General features: G+C 44.1%; 1 protein-coding gene across 20 annotated transcripts in view; it reads left to right on the top strand.

Annotated features, from left to right (window-relative positions):
- PARD3 (par-3 family cell polarity regulator) overlaps window positions 1-11875 on the top strand; it is a 651514-nt gene extending 639639 nt beyond the window's left edge. For all 20 annotated transcript variants that reach the window (XM_047740436.1, XM_047740438.1, XM_047740440.1 and 17 more), the window contains 2 exons: window positions 3686-3813; window positions 9810-11875. In XM_047740436.1, coding sequence (XP_047596392.1) covers window positions 3686-3813; window positions 9810-10206 — 525 coding nt within the window. In that variant the 3' untranslated portion in view covers window positions 10207-11875. The remainder of the gene's footprint in view (window positions 1-3685; window positions 3814-9809) is intronic.
- The last annotated feature ends 8381 nt before the right edge of the window (window positions 11876-20256 follow it).

Genomic DNA, 20256 nt, shown 5'->3' with positions numbered 1-20256 from the left:
GGCTCAGTCAGTTGAGCCTCCAACTCTTGGTATCAGCTCAGTTCATGATCTCAGGGTCATGAGATTGAGGCTCCATCCCTGCTTAAGATTCTCTCTCTTCCTCTCCTTGTTGCCCCTCTCAGCCCTCTCTTTCCCTCTCTCTCTATCATTTATAAGAATAGCACATACATGTGCGTATATGTGAACAGATACAGGTGCACACACATGTAGGCTTACATGCTGCTTTACATGAAGAAAAGTTAGAGTATCTGAAAATTATCTTCTCTAAATGTTCATAAAACATTAATGAATTTTCTTTCCTATGTAACACATGCACTTGTGTATTAAGCTCTAAAAGTTTGACAACATTGCCTAGTTCTAACTGGCGCTGAAACATTGTATGGTGCGTAATTTATTTTTCTTCTTTCTTTAGCCCATGAACTGTTAACCTTTTTGGTTTTGTGGGTTTTTTTTTTTTTTTTTTTTGTATTGATTATTTTCACTTCCGCAAAAGAATGATTTTGTATAATTGAGGAAAATGCTTAGTTAATGACTTAACGTGATGAAAACACTTTGTAGATGATATTTTTAATATTTTGTTTTACGTCAGTAAATGATGGGCAAGTTGCGTAGCTTTTCCAAAGCTTATACAGTTGTTTGTATGGTATAAATAATATCTCTCTATAATCATGATAAAGACCAGCACTTTGCAACTCACTTACAAAAGTAACATAGTTTTCACTGTGGTTTTAAACAGGAGCCATGAAGAGATCCACATATCATGGCCCTCGAGTGTACTCATACTATGTCACCACGTATTTATTTCTATTTACAATCTCTACATTACCATGGCTGTGGCAACCTTGGCTATTTTTTTACTTGAAAGGTCATTGCTTGTCACGAATTTCATCATGAACAAGGCCAGGTTATTTGTAATTTGCACTCTTAAAAACAGAGCTGTTACCTTATTGGCTGGTGAATCTCCAGAATTATAACAACTGTAATTTACCCATGTGTTTCCCTGTATACATGTTACTTTGTTGTGGTGCTTATTGTTACTGTTTTATTTGAAAACCTGCACTTCTCTCTGGGGTTACAAATTACCTTTCCTCATTTCTTTATTTTTGTGATTTCTGGACTCCAGATACATTATTCTATTTCTGCCAGAGAGATGGAAACCCCAGTATTTAAAAGTCAGGATTGTCCATTATAATAATGTTCCCACAATTTACATGATTATGCAATCGTCATTGAAATCATGGGTCAGGTTATTTTTGATTTAGGCCAAGTATGAAACTTGCCAGGATGAATTTACCTAGGTGTTGCTCTGGGCTGCTCATGTATATAAGCCTCCTGGAAATCTGCAGCTCAGTAATGTTTCATCCTAAAGATAAGGGTGATTCTTTTTAAGAACTTACCCGTTTGCACACTTTGAAAAAGAGAAATGGAATAAAATATTCATGGTAAGGTTAAGGTGTATATTTCATCCTAGTGGGCAGACTAGGATGACATATGTCAGTTTGCTAATACCAAATTCATTCATTCATGTTAAGTTTTCCGATCCCGTGTGATGATAATTTTATTATTAGAATGCATCAAGATCCAACTAGATGCTCGCCACTGATAAGATTTGAGGAGAATGGTGTCAGAAACCACACACTGGAGGAAGCAAAAGCCCTTCAACTTCTTCTTCTTCTTTTTTTTTTTTTCCTGTCAGAATCAAATTTTCAGGCCTCTGGGAGAAACAACTTAAAAATACACCTGAAATTTCTACAAGACCTTGCGTTTTCTTTTCACATCTCCACAAGCAGTGTGTCACAGAACAGCATGAGCTTAAAAAGCTGGTGACTAAATCCTACTGGAGAATGCCAGATCTTTCAAGACTGCTTGACACATGTATATAGCTTATACTGAATGAAAAGGAAAGGAAAACGTGGTTCTTTTTTGAGGGTGTAAAGGCAATTGTGTAGTATTTTCTTGCTTTGCTTTCCCTCCGTCCAGTGGCTTCTGTCAAGCTTCCCATGCCTCACCATGAACAATAGAAACACTCAGTTCTCTTTTTGGCCAGCCTCATCGAGTGTAATGGAAGAAAATGTCTGTCTTCCTTAATGGAGTTGATGAACAATTGGTTGATGCTTTGTTTGCATAAGCAGAACTCACTCAGCAAAGTGTTTTCCTTGCTGAAGGCACTGCTGATGTGTTATTTGAACGGTGTTGTGGAGCGGGTCTCAGAACACACATTTGTTCCGGTGAGTGTGGTTATAAACATCCACTAGTAGAGACTGGGGTATTGTAAAGCCTAATCTCTTCACACATTATTTTTGTATCGGGATATTTTTAATATGCTCACTGACTATGCCCATATGCTTTGAAATTTTTGTCCCATATATTGCCTTATTATTGCTTACCAACAAATAAGATAATGCTGGCCAGGCAGAAAGAGAACAATAGACGATGCTTGCATTCTGTTCACACAAAAACCAACCACAGGAGCCACTCCTTAAGTAGCAAGCCCACATGTTATCTTACAACTCTCGGAGCGAATGCGAAGACTGTTATTTTAGGAAATTAGTGTCGAGTCAAAGTCTGCCACTGGTTTTCAACTCCCAAAGAAAATCGATAGCTTGTTTTTAAGAGACATTCTTCACGCAGAATATTCCTGTTGCGCAATGTTGCATAACACAAAGGGGAACAGAGGTCCACAGTGCCCAGATGGGTTACTTAGTGTCACTGATGCTAAGATAAACTATCGGTGGGTGTTTTGTAAAGTTAGAGGCACCACTGTCTATTTTGAGCAGAGCTACTTTCATTTAAAAGGGCAGATCTAGAAGGGAAGGTAAGCTGAAAACTATCAGTGAGAAGTTGAAGCATCCACGGGGCCTTGGTCTGCAAGGAACAGTCTACATAGCCGATATCTGATTTTGCTGAGACGCAGCAGTCAGTAGATGACCTGCTGACCAGTGTGTTTAGCCAGAAGGAGTGAAAATTTCTCCATAGAATTTAATTAACCCAGGTAAAAAAACATGCCATTTCCTAATAAGAAGGCAACATGTATTATCTCATAACCCATTCAAGTAGCTGTTAGCTTTTGGGTTTGTTCTTTTGATGAGCATTTCCGTTCCCATGTGGCCGCCATCTGTGGGTTGGAGGAGACCTATGGCAAGCGTGACTAGTTTCAGCCAATCTTGTTTCAAAATGTAACTCATCCTTTAATAAAAGGGGAATCCACTATATTGTCGTCTCTTGCTAGGCTAAAATATGTAGCTGCTGAAACAATTCACCAGCTCAGCCAACGTTCACGGACTCCCCCCACTTTTGTGAATTATTGTAGCAGATGTTTAGGGACTTGTTTATTTTTGGCATTGGCTTCCTCTGGTCTAATGAGCAGACTCACTCCCCTATATTTGCCAGAGAGACATGGGATACAAAGTGGTATCTAATGTTGGTATTTACCAAACCTCGTGAGGAAGACTAGAAAAGTTGACCTCTCAATTTCAGACCACCCTCCAGCCATAAGCAAAATTTAAGATGCTCGAGTACTGCGCGCTCGGAAGAGCAAATAGAAAACACAGCCATCGACTTTTTAAAAATTCATAGAATGTGTAATGTGTTTCCGAGGCAATCCTTATGATCGGAGCGGGGTCAAGCAGTCCCGTGACATCCACCCTTCCCTTCTTGCTAACCCGTGTGCGTTTCCGTCCCGCAGCCGAACTCCAGAGCGGCGGCGCAGAGCGGCAGGCACTCGGTGTCGGTGGAGGTGCAGATGCAGCGCCAGCGGCAGGAGGAGCGCGAAGGGTTCCAGCAGGCGCAGCGCCAGTACAGCTCCCTGCCCCGGTACGAGCCCTCGCCCCGAGCTCACAGCCACCGGGCTGTAGCAAACCCTTCCCTGCGACACTTCGCGCTGGCTTCTCCCACTCTCTCGCGGTAGCCCTGCGGAAAGCAGCCTCGGGGTGGTGGTGGGGTAGAGGGTGGGGGGTGAGAGGCGGGGGGAGGGGAGCATGGCTCAGCCTGCATGGCCATCTCCCCGCGCAGGGGATGCTGCTTTCTCACCCCAAACTCCCGGACTGAGAGCAAGATGAGCTGACGTAGGAGGACTGGGCTGAGGGGTCACACCTCGGATCTGGTATTGGCTCTGCTACTTCCCAGACGGTCTCTTCCGCTGAAAAATGGAAAGCGAACTCTTCCTCTGCCTGGCCAACTAGTGTATCTGGTACCGTGTGGATCCAGGGCTCTGTGAAAGAGTAGGGTGAAGGGTCTGTGGTCTGTGCTCAGGGGAGATCTTACTCTCACTCTCCTGCCATGCTTGCTTTTGCTCAGTGCTGACCCAGAGTCCCAGGGATGCCCACCTCATTAGCTGACAAGCCGGCAGGGTCTCTCAGGTGACTGAGCCCTAATACTTTGAAATGATAGACCTTTTTCCATTTAGGTATTTCCTCCATGCACAGTAAAGAATAAAATCATTTGGGGCGCCTGGGTGGCTCAGTAGGTGAAAGCCTCTGCCTTTGGCTCAGGTCATGATCCCAGGGTTCTGGGATCGAGCCCCGCATCAGGCTCTCTGCTCAGCAGGGGGCCTTGCTTCCCTTCCTCTCTCTCTGCCTCTCTGCCTACCTGAGATCTGTCAAATAAATAAAATCTTAAAAAAAAAAAAAAAAGAATAAAAGCATTTAAAAACGCTCATCTTCCCAAACTTCTCAGGAGGCACTCCGATAATCACAATTCCTGCAGGCATTTGTTCTGTTTCAAAAGCAGGTGACAAAAACATTTTGGGTGGGAAAGAAACTATGTTGACCATGTTCATATCAGGTGGATTGCCTGGAATGCAAGCAGAGCCCTGGGGGCCGGGGCGGCAAGTGCTTATACATGTAAACTTGAACGACTGATATAAAAGTAGTCTTGATTTCCTTCAAATTTTTAAGAATGATGAGTCCCTTTAAATGTTAAATAATCACTATAATAACCATGAGGGACTTGGCTACGTTGTTGCAGATCAGACAAGGGAATGAAGATATGAATGAAATTCTGTACCAGGCTGAATACTTTATTGTAGTCATCGTGATCGTAGTATTACTGGTATTGTAGTATTGTTCATTCAGTTGTTCTTTTTTAATCTATAAAGCTGTATCTCCTTAGAAAACTAAATTACTTTTTCTTTTAAATAGGAGACTGGTTTTTTCTTTTAAATAGGAGAATATTTATTTAGCCCTCTCTAAGTAAGAGTCATTGAAGTTTAGGTCTAGACAGGACCTTGGAAATCATGTTGTCCTACAAGGAAGCGGCTCAGGGAAATTAGGTACCTCCCCCAAGGTCTCACAACTGATTCTGCCAACATTCAGAACCCAAACCTGCCCATGCCCTAAACCCTAATTTCATAAGGCTCATTGCTACCAAAGGTTTTGGTTCTCAAGTCTGGAATTTTAATGGGAGTAGGTGTAAAGTTTCTCTCTGTGCTCTACTGCCCTTAGCATTTGGAAGAAGGCCACTGTATGAATCAGCTCAGTGCATCAAATGGAGAACACTTGAAGGATTCTACATAAAGGGGGTTCTGTGTCAAAGCCCTCCACCCCACCCGTGTGGCTTGCTTTCCATCAGAAAGATGAGTGCAGTTATGTGCATTGTTGACCTACCTGGTGGTCAGGAGCATGTCGTGGCCCATGGGAACAGCATTGCCTGTGCAGGGGCTGTGATCTGATTTTATTGGCAAATTGTTTGGCTTCATAAATGTTTGTGGTGTTCAAGAGTATAACAGATGAAGGAAAAATATCAGAAAGCTTATGTAAGGGGTGGAGTGAGTTGGGAAATGCATGGGGCTAAGGAAGGGAAGTGGGAGAGATGGTGGCCGAGGGCCTGGAAGGACATGTGGTAGAAGAGCCTGTCAGGTCCCGGTGCTGGGCAAGAGGACAAGGACAGATGGGGTGTTTCTGCTGACTTCCTCCTGGTCGTGCTCCCGGGTAGCCCAGTATTCCAGACTGAGCCTCTGCTCTCGTCCCCACCTCCTTCTTCTCTGAGCTGCCTTTGCTTGCCGTCCCTCTCCCTTCTGAAGAACCCAGAAGAAGGATCTGATTCATGGAGAGGGCTCCTTCTACCACTGCCAGTGGTGACAGAAAATCCCTCTGGGTTGACCAAAGCCCCCTTAGGACCAGGCATTGTGTTCTGTATTAGTATGAGAAAAGCAGAAATTCCAAAAAGAATGAGCTGTAGTTTCAGGCAAGAGGGCTGGTAGGCCTTGTACAGCCTGTTGTTCTCTTCCATCAGAGAACAGTTTCTCAATGGGAATGGCGATTGTGAGGAAGATTCCGGAACCTTGCCCCCAGCTTGGTTCCCTGTAGAGCGGCACCACTTGACGAAGGCTGTGTGCAGAGATCTAGAGGAAGGTAGAGAGACCAAAGAGGAGCTCAGGGGGAGATTGCAATAGCCTCCATGGGCTTGAGTCAAACCCACATTTCTGACATGTGAGATTCTTTAAAGATACTTGACCTCTGCCTTTTGGATGTTGACAATTAGAGTTTTGTCTAAACAAGTTGGTGTGGCATTTGATACCAAAAAGACTTCACACACAGCAGAAATTCTCTTGCAAAGTGGAGCATAAAATAAAACAAATGGTCGTTCTTTGTATCAGTAGCATTGGACAAGGTGGTTTGAATTAGAGGGCTGGATACAAGGGGAGCGGTTTGTAAATTCTAACTGTAATTAACAAACCTCTAGACAGAATTCGAGTTTCGTTTTGAAATGTCAGTAAGAAACTCAGGTAATAACACTCGTTTGGAAGGAGAGACCTGAATGAACACACACTTAATTCTCAACCAGACTAGGATTTCTTTTTAAATCTTTGAATTCCTAAATTAGTTATCTTTTTTTCTTTTTTACTTTCTTCTTTTTAATCCTTTTAACATTTCTAGATTAGTTTCTTAGTATTCAAAAGGCAACTCTAAAACTGAGTAGAAGTATGTTCCCTTACAGTCACAGACAGAGAGATGGCTTTCCTGAAGCATTGGGTCTTTGGTGTAAGCCCTCTATAGGCTGGTGGTCTTTAGGCCATCTTGGAAGTGGTTGTAATCATTGAGTGATAGTTATTGCCAAACCCGGGCATTTGCTTTGAGTGGATTCAGAAGACTCAAGTGGGCTCTTTCCAGGACCAAACAAACCTTTGTGTTGGTTATGAAGGAATTCAGTGAAAGGAGATTGATATTTTGTTCCTGCTGTTGTTAATTTGTGGCTTTTGACTAAGAAATCATGGGATAGTCAAAAACTCCTTTCCAGTCTCTGAGGAAGTGGGGTTGCCTTCACTTAGTGAAACCACCTCAGTTATTTGGTGCCTCTCCTGCTTCTTGGTCTCGGCCCAGTCCTCTTGACAAAGGACGGATGCTTATTTTTGCTTATTTTTTTTCCCCGTTGGTCATAAAGATGACCCCAAAACCCAGAGGCTCATCTTTGAGGGCAAAATGACTTGGCCTTCAAACTGTACTTCCAACGCCCATTAGTTAACCATTCACTGTGTGCCATGCTTTTCTAAGCATTTGACACATCCTCTTTCCTTGGTTTCTCCCCATATCCTATGAGATTAGGGATCTAGCCTATTTCACAGATGAGACAATTTGGGCCCAAACAGTATAACCCTCCCAGGATCACACACCTGGTGAGTGGCAGACAAGATTGGAATCTCTGTCCAGTTGATCCTGAGCCTAGTGTAGAAAACTCTCATTGTCTGCTCTATTCTGGAGTTTCTTTATGAGCTGCTCATTTCTCGTCCTCTCCTTAATCAAGGGCTTATTGGTACCAGTGGTTTCCTTACCAAGAGTGCATGCACGGGCACGTGCAGCGCGGGCACGTGTGCGTGTGCGCATGCGTGGGCACATGGGAACATGTGCATGCGTGTGTACCCATGCGTATGTACTTTCCCCACGTGTCTTACTTCATATCTCAGGCAGATCTGCTTTCTTCCCTCTGTCCTGCCTAATTTGAAGAATATTTTAGCTACCAGAAATTCTTTCTCTCACATCATCATAATTTCTATCCCTAACAGACCTTTGGTGACTTCTCAGTGTGTTTAAATAAGAAAGACTCTGTCTTCCTGAAAGGATTCAGAATTCAACTTCTGGTGCATGAGTGCCATAGAGCGAAGCCTCGGGCTTTATAGCGTCTGGGGTTGGGGGATGGAGATGGTTAGTGGATCTCAGTAGGCTAAGAATGGAAAAGAGCTGACATTTCTGCAGCCTATTTCTGGTTATCTTTAAATTGATAACTAACCCATGAAGGAATTCCACTTTTGTTGCTGGAACATCAGTAACAAGTTCGTTGTTTTAATTAAAGTTTCATGATTAATGTCAAATCCCTGGTTTCAAGCTGGCACTTTCCATCATTCATGTCCCTGGGCAGATTAATTTATGACTTTTTAAGTGAAGATAATCAGTGCTTTAGGCAAATAAACTATTCCATCAAATCTAAGGATTCTTGCCTGGGCTGATGGTACAAATGGTCCGATTCCCATTAAAAGAGAGCCAGATAGAGATACTGAGGACCGCTCAATTAATCTTAGTCATATCCAGAGATGATGCTGGACATTAGTTCATTTTCCTTATTGAAAATATCCCCAGCTGAATTTTAGGCCATGTGGAAAATGGGCGGATTTCATCCCGAACCATATTGGTAGCACTTCTGAATGTTCAAAAATGCAAATTTCTCCATGCCCGTGGGAGCCCTGTAGCTGCCTAGACCTTATTTTCCCTTCACATGAGTCTTCCTGAACATTCCGTCATGTCGTGTGTGTTGATGCGAAAGGCTGAGCACTACATACTGTCGCCAGATGATTTTCTTATTGATAAATGGAGCAATATATTTTGTTTTATTACTCAATTCTCTCTTCCTCTCTTCCATTTTTAAGGCGAAAAATTAGGACATGTCTTCCTTTCTGGCACCAAATTGTTTTACTTTATCATAGCCAATCTTATTGTAAATTCATAAAAGCATCTAGAGACTTGATAGTAAATTAAAGATGTTTCAGAACAATAATGTTTCCTGAAAATGATGTGCAACTTTATTGCAGAAGTGATAAGACTTCGAAATTTCTATATGACTCTGATTTATTTCCCTATCCTGGGATGACAGAAAATGAGTGAAGGAGACAGTCCCGGCCCTCAGTGAGGGTATAGTGTGTGGGAAAATAGTGCTTACTCTCCAGCCTTCCAGGTTTTACCAGCTTGATGAGCATGTTTTCTGAAGAGTGTCAGTTGCTGACATATACATCTCGAAAGCCGGGGCTTTAAGGGACCGCCTGTTGCATTTTTCATCATATAGGAGTCTAGACTTAAATCTTTCATAACTGAACTCATACCGTAATCCATTACGGGCACTTCATATTAGCTCGAGACTCGGGCATTATGGTGGCAGCTGTGTAAAATATTTGTTTTGCTTGTTTAGGGTTGAATTGTAACGTTCTGAAACGAGCAATTACGGCTGCGGCCGAAGCTACCAGATCTCTAATACTCCTTTACAGCGTTTTGCCGGTGTGTCTAAATGGCAGGACAGACGGTTACCCCAAGCAGAACAGACAGTGCCTACCCAGACACAGAGGACCCTTTTGCTGGATGCCACGGAGTCCCTTAGCTCTCTCTCCCGTCTGGCCACTGTTTGTTGACAGTCGTGTTTTAATCCTCCAGGGACCCCTCCCCCCATCATTCTGGCTGATGCATGATTGTAGCTCAGCGCCTTTGGTCGAGAGATTCAAATGCATGTTCCACCCCGCTTCGTCCCCCCGCACCCCCCGCCCTTGCTTCCTTTCTCTCTCTCCCCTTCTCCCAACCCTCCTATACTAACCTTCAGGATTTGCTTTCTAGGCAAAGCAGGAAAAACCCCAGCTCCGTGTCCCAGGATTCCTGGGAGCAGAACTACTCCCCCGGGGAAGGCTTCCAGAGTGCCAAGGAGAACCCCAGGTACTCCAGCTACCAAGGCTCCAGGAACGGCTACCTGGGCGGGCACGGCTTCAACGCCAGGGTGATGCTGGAGACACAGGAGCTCCTTCGCCAGGAGCAGAGGCGGAAAGAGCAGCAGATGAAGAAGCAGCCGCCTCCTCCAGAGGGGCTCAACAACTATGACTCATACAAGAAAGTCCAGGACCCCAGTTATACCCCTCCCAAGGGGCCCTTCCGGCAGGATGTGCCCCCCTCCCCTTCTCAGGTCGCTAGGCTGAACAGACTCCAGACTCCTGAGAAAGGGAAACCCTTCTATTCCTGAGCAGGAGAAGAGCGGAGGCTCCGTGTCAGGCAATAAAGGACATTTTCTTATGAAGACTTGTATTTTGGGAGTTTTTTTAAAACCTCGATGGTACTATGGAATATTTCTGTTGTTGGTATCAGTGCCTTTAAGCAGTGTGGGCAAAGAAATGGAAGGCCTTAATGTCTTTGCCACCATGTCTCCAGCGTCTGTTTCATGGAAGGATTTCCCGCCTCCCGACAATCATCGGTTCAAGGCATCCGTGTGCTCTGCCTCTCTCTGGAGTCCCAGGACTGTGCCCCGCCCCCCGCCCCCACCCCCCATGGTGAGCTGTCCGTGGCTCTGCATCTCGGCCCCCGACAACTTATGGTGACAAATTACCTTGAAGTGAGGGTGATACAGATCCTTCTTTTTCCCCTTTCAGTTTTCTTTGATGTGAGGCGACATCCCAGTGTCTGGCGGATCCACGTGGGTGACAGACACCAGAAATTGGGGCCTTATGGTACTTCACAGCACAGTCATTTATAGTACTTTGTAATCAGCATGGTTTTCCCTGTTCTCTCTCAGCTCCTTGCCACAGGAACGTTCCTTCATCCCATGAAAGAAGCTAAGCCATATCCAACGCTGTCTGGTTATCATGGGGGGTCCTTTTGCAACTGCCTTAGAACTCGACATTACCAATAAAGTGATCATTCTCGTCCGTGTTTATAAATACACTTGTTCAGTCATGTTCCTGACACGTGTGTTGAGTCAGCGCAGCTCTGTGTGGGGGACGTGGGAGAGGGACTGACTCCCGGTCGGGGAACGATAGAGCCAGCCCACCCGCCCTGTGTGTATCGTGATGTGGGAGGTGGGAGCTAAGAAAAGAATTCTCCCAGAATGAGCTTCTGGCCCACAACATCCCAGTAATTATTTTAATTAGTTTTCATTTGACAGGTTGGCAGGAAGGGCATAGAGTGGGACAAAGATAAATCAGACAGTCATTTTGGGATTCTCAAAACTCATCTGCTCTCTACGGTGTTGAAAGTCAGTTGGAAATGACATTTGTCTAGTGCGTTGTATTTCTGCCTGGTGATGCCATCCGGGCTCCTAAATAATTCTGCCCCGAGACAAAGAAGACAAATAAGGGAAAAGCTGTTCTATCACACGGCAAACCTTCTGGTGTCCCCAAACAGTGGTAACAAAAGCCTGGGCTCTCGTGTCAATATTGTAAGGTGTGTGGGGGTTATGAGGACCTTGGTTGCTCCTGTTTTCAGCTGTCGGTCTGAACGTCGTGTACTGTAAACCGTGGCTGGGTTGCTAAAGTGCCTGCAAATCCCGAGATGCAAAGGCTTGAGGTGAAAGCTCGGCATACCATGTAGTAACAAAAAAGAAAAGAAAACAAAACAAAACAAAACAAAAGACATGTACTGATATGCCTATTTTTCTTTTTTTACTGGCACATTGTATTTTTGTGTCCACTTGTTTTTAGAAAATATGTGAAATGTCCACATGTACCTATTGTCTTTTTTGCATTTCTGTGTAATGGTTCTTTGTGTTCCTAATGTGTGGCGATACTCAGTGGTGTTACCAATGTCAGCACGGTGACCTTGGAGGACAGTGGCTCTTTCTCACAGCCTTCCCGGAGCTGTGAGAAACAGCTTTCCCTGTACATATGAGACTTCTAATAAAAGGCATATTTCTTCCTGTTCTTTGTGGTGTCTGTAGTGTTCCTGTGGAAACTCCTAGCTGGGTGGTTGTTTTTTTTTTAAGTATATTAGCAGATGTGATTTTTTTTTTTTTCATATTTAGAAAAAGTGGAAAGTTTCCTTCTATCTGTCTGTGTGCAGATGCGGAGGTGGGTGATTGACCACCTACTCGAACACCTGAGGAGAGAGGGGGCAGGAAAGAAAGAGGGACCACCTTAGTGAGTTTACTGAAAGACCCAGGCTGCCGAAAGAAGCCTGGGGAGTCCAGAATGGAAGGAGCCAATACCCTAGAGCTACATAAGAGAAAAATTATGCAGGAAGCCACATCATATTCCCGTTACTGTCCTTTGCTCCCTCGGGATCGCTTCAGCGAGCCAAGCGTTTTGAGGGAATCCCACCTTGCATCCTGTGAGCCTGGAGAAAGGTCCAGATTCTTTTCCAGTTCCAATACCAACCAGTTCTTCTTTCCCAAATTACAAAATAAGGCTTCACTCTTTCTTTTAGATTCATTAACGTGCATACGGTCCTCCGAAGACATAAAGGGCACCATGTCCCTAGGTGTGTCTCGTGCATAAATACCCATGTGGCCCCTGCCCAGAGGGCAAGCTTTTTACACAGACCTGTTGAAAATGCCCTCCGTGTGTAGTGCCTGCGTCAGCTGGTTGTCATGGTAGCCTTCAGCCTGTCACTAAGTCCAATTCTGTCACCTCAGGATTAGTAACGAGAAGTGTATAGCAAGCCAAGAAAATAACACGTCTTGGGTTCTTGTACGCATGCAAGGTGTGGGAAAGTAGCAAAGAGAAGGTAGGCAGATTGGTTAATTTTCTCACTGACCAGGAGGCCCATTGCAGATGCCAAAACTCGCAGGTTATTTGTCTCAACTGACAGTGAGAAGTGGAGCGGGAGAGGTAATAGTGAATGTCGTGGGGACCCAAATCACAAAGGGATGTGTAGATGAACACTGACTATTTGGGCCACAGTGAGAGGAGAAGTAGGACTCGCAATGAGTCAGCACAGAAGTGGGAATACGCTCTACCAGCAGACTTGCCTAAATGACGGCCTTCTGGCTCCAGAGTACTTTCCAGGGACTCACTGGGGTCACAGGAAGAGCGTATCTGTAGCAGGGAGCCAGGCTGGGTGTGGTCAGCATGTGCACTGGACGCTGCAGCCTCTGGGGGGTGGTGGGGGGAGTCCCAACCCATGCCAGGGGACAGGCAGCCCCACCAAGGCCCTTACTTAGGTGAGGTTGGAAGTGGAGTGAGTCAGCCGTCCCTCAGAAAAGATGGTCCCACGGTTACATCATCACCACTCTTGGTCCATTAAGACTATAGAAAGTCTTGCAAATATAAATTATCCAATAATATTCTATAAGGTGTCTGTATCATATGTGCATTGAATGCCACCACCATCTCTTCTCCCTGTGGCTGGTTAGACCAAAGACTGCTCAGAAGTCAAACCACCCCACGGTTGACAGGGCTGTCTGCGCAATAGGAAGGAAAATGAGACCTTGGCTTCTCACTTCTCCTGCCAAAGAAGTCAAATATATCAAATCAGAGACCATAAACCAAATGAATTTCCTGTTCCTTTGAGCAGAGGCTATGGATTTAAGGGCAAACCCGTGTTGAGGAAGGGCAGCAAGTAAGCCAACAGAGCCAACCACTTTGCCAGCAGCATGAGTCTGAAAACAAGGCCAGAGGCAAGAGACCAGGCTCTTCTGTCCACATCACTGCTCACAATTTGCCCAAAGATGGCCACTGTCTTCCAGGCGGCTCGCCTTTCTCCAATAATTTTTCTTAGAAAGTACACACGTTTCCATGTAGATGATGAAACAGGCCTAGGTAGCATGTGCACAATGCACACGTGTTTCTATATTTGTCTCCATTAGTCTGGTTAGTTTAACACGCTTCTAATTTCATCCTGTGAGTCCTTGACACACACGCAGCTCTTGTCCTGGTCGAAGTCAACCCAAGACGAAGAAGAGAGTACTTTGTTTCTGGTTTTGTTCGCTAGTCATGGAAGAATAAGTCACTAAGGTCCAACTAACTACCTCTGAGTTTATCCCGTCCTGGAGGGCTTCCTTGGGTAACAGTGCACCAGGAATTTCAATGGCTCTCTAACTTAGTTCTTTCTTCTTCTTTTTCTTTTTCTTTTGTTTTCTTTCTTTCTTTCTTTCTTTCTTTCTTTCTTTTTTTTTTTTTTAACAAAGATTACACTGATGACCTGTCAGGTAAGGAGATAATCTTCCTTTCTTACTTCAGAGACAGGATATCATCTTAATAAGGCAGCTAATAAGAACGTTCACAGGTCAGAAGTGCGAGAGACAGAGGTGCTTTAACCGGAAATCCCTGTCAGCTCTGAGTAATGACAAGATCACAGAGCTGGTTAAGTTAAATTGACTTTTTAAAAAAATGTGTGGAGAATGAGGGTTATAATTTTGAGCATACGCTTTTCTTCCTTCCTTCCTTCCTTCTTCCTTCCTTCCTTCCTCTTTCTTTGTTTCTTTCACAAGAAACTGGTGTTTTACATTAGATCTCAAAGAGGGAAAGAGTGTCCTTGCCCTCCACACAGAATGGACATATTTCCCATTAGGTGGGTTCTTTCCTCCAAAATTCACCGTCTTCCCGCAGCACTCCTCTCCCCTGCTCTTCCTCTCCTTCCAGCTTCCACATCCCATGCAGCCAAGGACAAAATATATGGGTGTCCTTTGTCCATACATTTTCTTTCTTTAGGTTAAACCCCGCAGTATAGAATTTCATTTTTAAAGGATCCCGTTATGAGTCCTATAAAATCAAGCATCCTTTGGGAAAGACAGGTTTGTTTGTTTTTCCTTTCTGAATTCAGATGTAAGTGATCAGTTTTTGTTTTCTGATTTTGAATTTTTTAAAGCACGCCCTAGGCGCACCTGCCTGTCACTGCCCAGGTAGGTCTGTTCGGTGCTGGACGCAGGAGAAGAGGACAAGAAACAAGGACGAAGCTCTCCCTCCAGTGAGTCTGAACAATGACTCATCTTTCATCCTCTGTGCTTATTTGCTCACAGGATCAATTAAATGTGTGAAAAACACGTTTTTCTGAATTGCTCAACTAACTGCTGAGTCACCTCACACTGTCGTTGGCTCAGAAAAGCCATTTGGAGTTTGTTCCCAGACAGTGTGGATGTCTCACGAGGAGACGACGCTCTTCCTGGGGTGTCATCAGCCTCCGCGGATCATCAGTGAGAAGGGGGTCCCGGTGGCAGGAACCTTTCTCCTGTCTCCGAAGGCAAGTTTGCCACTTGCTACAAGGCTCCTCCTCAAGCTGAAGTTTGGCTTCCACGAGGGATTTTATGATGCAAATATTTTAAGTACAACTTTGAAGATTTTGCCATTAAAAACAGTCTCCATGGCTCAGGGCCCAGCCGACTGCAAACTACAAGGGGGAAAAGTGCCATATATTTCTGGCAAGTGACAGGAAGGAAAACAACACAAATTTCTAAACCAATCGTGACCTTGGCTAATGATCTGGTTTCAGGGTTCAGCTCTTATCCGACTTGCTTTCATGCAGTGGCATAAAACTTATCACAGTTGTTTATATTGGGACCAAATGGGTGAAAACATTAACCTAAGGACCCGGAGACAGGTCAGATTAGGGCTCGCCAATGAACGAGGGGTATTTCGGAATAATGCGAACCTTTGAACTTGCCTTGTGAAGCCTCAGAGTGAATTTGTCCTACACATGCCCCAACCTTCAACTCCATTTCCAAACTCTCCTTGGCCTGACTCCGATCTCAGCCCAAGGAGCCTCTGCTCTCCGGTTTGGGCAGCCCAAGCATTTCTACAAAATCTGAACCTGGAATCAGAGTACACAAGCTGCCGCTGGCTCCCACTCTGATCTATTTGTGTGGTAGTTCACAATAATCACAACATTCTCATCTTTTCTCTTTGAGTCTCCAAACCCCATGAAGCAGGTTAGAGAAGTGATAGTCCAATTTTACACATGAGGAAATCGAGCCTCCCCGGGTTTGTGTCTTGCCAGCGGTGGGCAGCTCCATCAGAACACAAAACCCATTGTCCTGGCTGCAGCCCACCGTTGCGGTATAAAGTTTTTATCAAAAGAGAAGCTTTTTGTTTTTAACAATGTAACGTTCCTTATTTGATGATAACTCACCGATTGGGAGAAAAACACAAAATAATGTCTAAGGAATTACGAAGTTAGCAATACCTTAAAAATAGATTTCTTTAATCACAATGCCATTTACATACACTTGAAAATTACAATTGCGTATATTACCTATTGTAAATATATATGCTATATGATTTAAATGCAATGGCTTGTTCACACTTTAAGCCCAATGTTTACAAACACCTATTGAAATAGACAATGCCGGGTTTCCCCGTGGATTTGCAGACCCCACCGGGTCCCTTGTTGGTAACCACTGTTCCATGCTTTGGATCCTTCGCTTCGCTATTTAAATCTCTTTGACCAGAAGGTATTCATTTCTAAGCCAGGTTTTCACGTTCAGAAAAGAGTCACATGAGATTGAAGACAGTGAAAGCTAAAAAAACAAAAAGAATATATAAAATGAATTGGATTTGAAACATGAGGAAAACAGGGGGCAGTAGAACACAGAGTGGTCACAACAAAAGCCAATCCTAGCGGCCGGGTTTCTGAAGCAGATGCAGAAGGGACCCCAAATCCTGAAACAAAATAGAAAAGATGGCCGGGAGATCATGAAACAATCACAATTTGCATTAAATCATCAGCTGTTTTCAGCACAGATGGGAAGAGCCTATTATGAAACGTCATAAGACATTTGCAGCGGGTTTCAAGCTGGACATGCCTTAAAAACATTCTTAGCTTTTCTCACTGGGAACAAAAATGTAAATCATTTTCCGTGATGATTTTTTTCTTTACATATCATTATTCTTTGTATTTTATTTTATTTTTGGTAAGGAGACGACATAATAGCAGCCAAGGGGAAATGATTCATTTATAGTGTTGGAGAGATAAAATTTATCTTCAAAGAGGTAGAATATTAATTATGCATAGAAAGAAACTTTTAGCTCCAAAGCGTTCCCAGTGAAACGAGCGGCTTAATTCACTCAAGATCCTAATCAAACACAGTTCGGTATCTCAGAGAGAAACACTGGCAGTTCCTGCGATGTCTCAGGGCAGCAGGCAGAGTCTGCGCATCTCCCCAGGACCAGCCCCGCCCGGGGCGCTCCCTGGGGTTCCGCCAGGAGGATCATGTCCACCCTCGGTTCCTTGCTCCTCTAAATGAACTGCGGGGTTATAGCCGATGCTCCAGGCCCCTCTCCTCTGATCCCCTGTCCCTAGAGAAGAGACATAGACAGCCACAGACTCAGTGTCTGGAAGAACTGGCTGGCCCAAGGAAACGAGTTTCCAATAACTAATCCAGCTGAACGAGGCACTTCCCTTGGCTCCGGCTCTCCTTCCCGTAAGCCAGGAAATGTTCTCTGCATTCAGTAGGGGATGGCTCATCAGGGACTTCTAATCTCTGATTGGTTACTTCATATACTATGCTAGTATATTCTGCTGCCTATCTTTAGTCCTTTTAGGTGTTCCCTCTGGATTAATTGAAAATCATGGATATCCTGTTTGTGTGATTTGTTCAAGGTAATTGTAAGGCCATGAGGAGGCCAATATTGATTTTTAAGGAAGATGCCACTTTGTGTGGCCTGAAATGTACAATGTAGAGTGTAGGGTCGGTTTAGGAAAGAAAATTATCTCATATTCACTCATTCCTTCATTCATTTATGGCTCCCATTATATGCCAAGAGCTGTACTAGATGCTGAGCATACGGCAGAGTGTTACAGTCACATTCTAGCGGGGAAGAGCTCTGTAACAGTCAGGGGGTGGTACTCGGCAGGAAGAAAATAAAGAAAGGTTATGGGATAGAAAATGAAAAGAAGTAGACCGATATCTCAGAGCGGGGATCGGAGGAGGTGAGGGAGCCGCGTGGCTCTTTGAAGGAAGAGCAGGCTGAGGAGGAACCACAAGTGCAAACGGCCGGGGCAGCCGAGTGCCCGGGACACTCAACGTGCAGTATGGGGGCCGGGCTCAGTGCTCTCTCAGGGGAGGGTGGCTGAGGAAGACAGGAGCGGGAGAGTTTTTATGATCATGATCAGAGCTGGACAAGGAGAAAAGTGAGGACAAGAGTCAGGTAGAGACACACAACAATGTTGGTCAATGAATCGATTCTGCTCAAGGAATGCTTGGAGTCGGGGAATTAGAGTCATGAGTGAGTGCGCACTCTGAGTAGAGATTAAAGAGGGAGCGCTGATAGGTGAGACCATGAAGCAGAAGACAAGCTCAATGGAAGTAAGGCAGTCAAGGAACAGAAAGACCCGTATGTTAGGAGGATCTTCTTTGTGGATGTTGACATCATCAACAACAACCACGACGACAAATATGGTTGCGAGACACCGATTCAGGTGCTAAAATCTTCACAGAACGAAGATCGATAGAAGACCGCCACCAAGAGTGAAGTAAAACATATTGTACCAGGTTAACAGCTTCAAAGAAATGTGGGGGTGGGGGTGGGGTGCGCGGTTAGGGAGAAAGGAGGACTTACGACCTGGAAGTGTCACTAAGGAGTGACAGAGACACCTATCCCATATCCAAGCCCCAAGTGTGTGCTGTGTGAGCAAAAAACCAGCCACCCCCGGAAAGGCTGGGGATGTTGATTAAGGCAAGAAGCTGGTGGGGGATGGGCAAAACCCTTTAGAGACATCAGACCGCATAACAGGGGTCCCCTCAAGGCCTTGGGCTGCTTCTGATGTCTGAGGTAAAAGGGTTGCAGAGCAAGATCAAGTTCTGTGGTCTCTGAGGGGAGGTAGAAATTCAGTTCTAATCATTGCCTACTTCTCAGGTGCTGAGAGGCAGGAGTCTTGCAAGGACCGTAGGGGCCCCTTGAGTCGGGGGAGAGTGCTGTAACCCCCCAAATCCCCAAACCTGCTTCGTACCATGTGTGCCTGTGTCTCGATGACAGACACATTCACACATTCATTGCCTTGTTCAGGAGCTGATGGATACCAGACAATGTGTGTCACTGCACATTCACCGGTGAACTAAAGAGACATTGATGTTCTCATAAAAAGTGCATTCAAAGGCAGAAGCCAACATTAATTAAATAAACACATTAATAAATGTAGTATGTTAAACTGTGACAAGGTCTCTCAAAACAAAGTTGCTGTGAGCAAGGAGCAGGAGAAGGGGATATAATCAGGCTGAGGATGGCAAAGTGTTGGGAGGAGGGTTGTGTAAGGTGGGTCCTGAGGAATTCTTGAAACCCAACAAGAACTTGACAATATATCAAGTATCTGAAAACCTCATTCCCTTTGACAGTGAGGGTTCATTTTCTGAAATCTAGCTAATGAAACAACCCAAAAGGTGAACAGAGATTTACACCCAAACCTGTTAAAAATACTAAAATAAAAACTAAAACATTGTTTATAAAAGGAAAATTGGAACCTAAACACATGAACATAGGGAAATAGCTAAGTAAATTATGGTATAAAATGCAGCACTCTTGTTACTGGAGCTGATAAATATATTTCATTGACACAGAAATAAAATGGCAATATAATGTTCAATTAAAAAATTATGGCAACAATGTCCACAATCACCAAAAATGTGGAAAGAGCCCAGATGCCCTCGACAGATGAATGGATAAAGAAGATGTGGTATATATAAATACAACGGAATGTTATGCAGCCATCAAAATGAATGAACTCTTGCCATTTGCAATGACATGGAGAGAACTAGAGGGTATGAGGCTAAGTGAAATAAGTCAGTCAGAGAAAGACAAATACCATCTGATTTCATTCATAAGTGGAATTTAAGAAACAAAACAGATGAACATAAGGGAAGGGAAGGACAAATAAAACAAGATAAAAACAGAGGGAGGCAAACCATAAGAGATGCTAAACTCAGAGGCCATCTAGCATAATGAGCCCGGGATGTTATACATAACTGATAAATCACTAAATTCTAGCCCTGGAACTAATAACACACTAATGTTAACTACATTGAATTTAAATAAAAAATGTTTAAAAAAAGTGAACGCCAGATTGTCCCCCAGCACGTGTGTATGTATGCACATGTGTGTGCATGCATGTATATGTGAAGGAAGGGAACAAATACCCCAGATATTAATGAGAATTTTCACTGAGTGTTTGCACTAGGATTTGTATTGACTTCTTTCTCTGTGTCTCCATTAAAATAAAGACAATCATTTTATTTAACAATTTTTCTTGAGTTAAAAAAAATTTAAACTTTGTAGTTACCTTTTGTCTTTTCACTCCCACCTTGGCATTGGAGCCAGGCTCACGGGATGGCAGTATTCAGTCAGCGAGGGTTTACTGAACACCCAGGGTGTTTACT

The sequence above is a fragment of the Lutra lutra genome, chromosome 8, assembly GCF_902655055.1.
Source record: "Lutra lutra chromosome 8, mLutLut1.2, whole genome shotgun sequence".
In the NCBI taxonomy this organism is placed as follows: Eukaryota; Metazoa; Chordata; class Mammalia; order Carnivora; family Mustelidae; genus Lutra; species Lutra lutra.
Note: the sequence above shows the minus strand (reverse complement) of the source record. Positions and strands in the feature narration are given on the sequence as shown.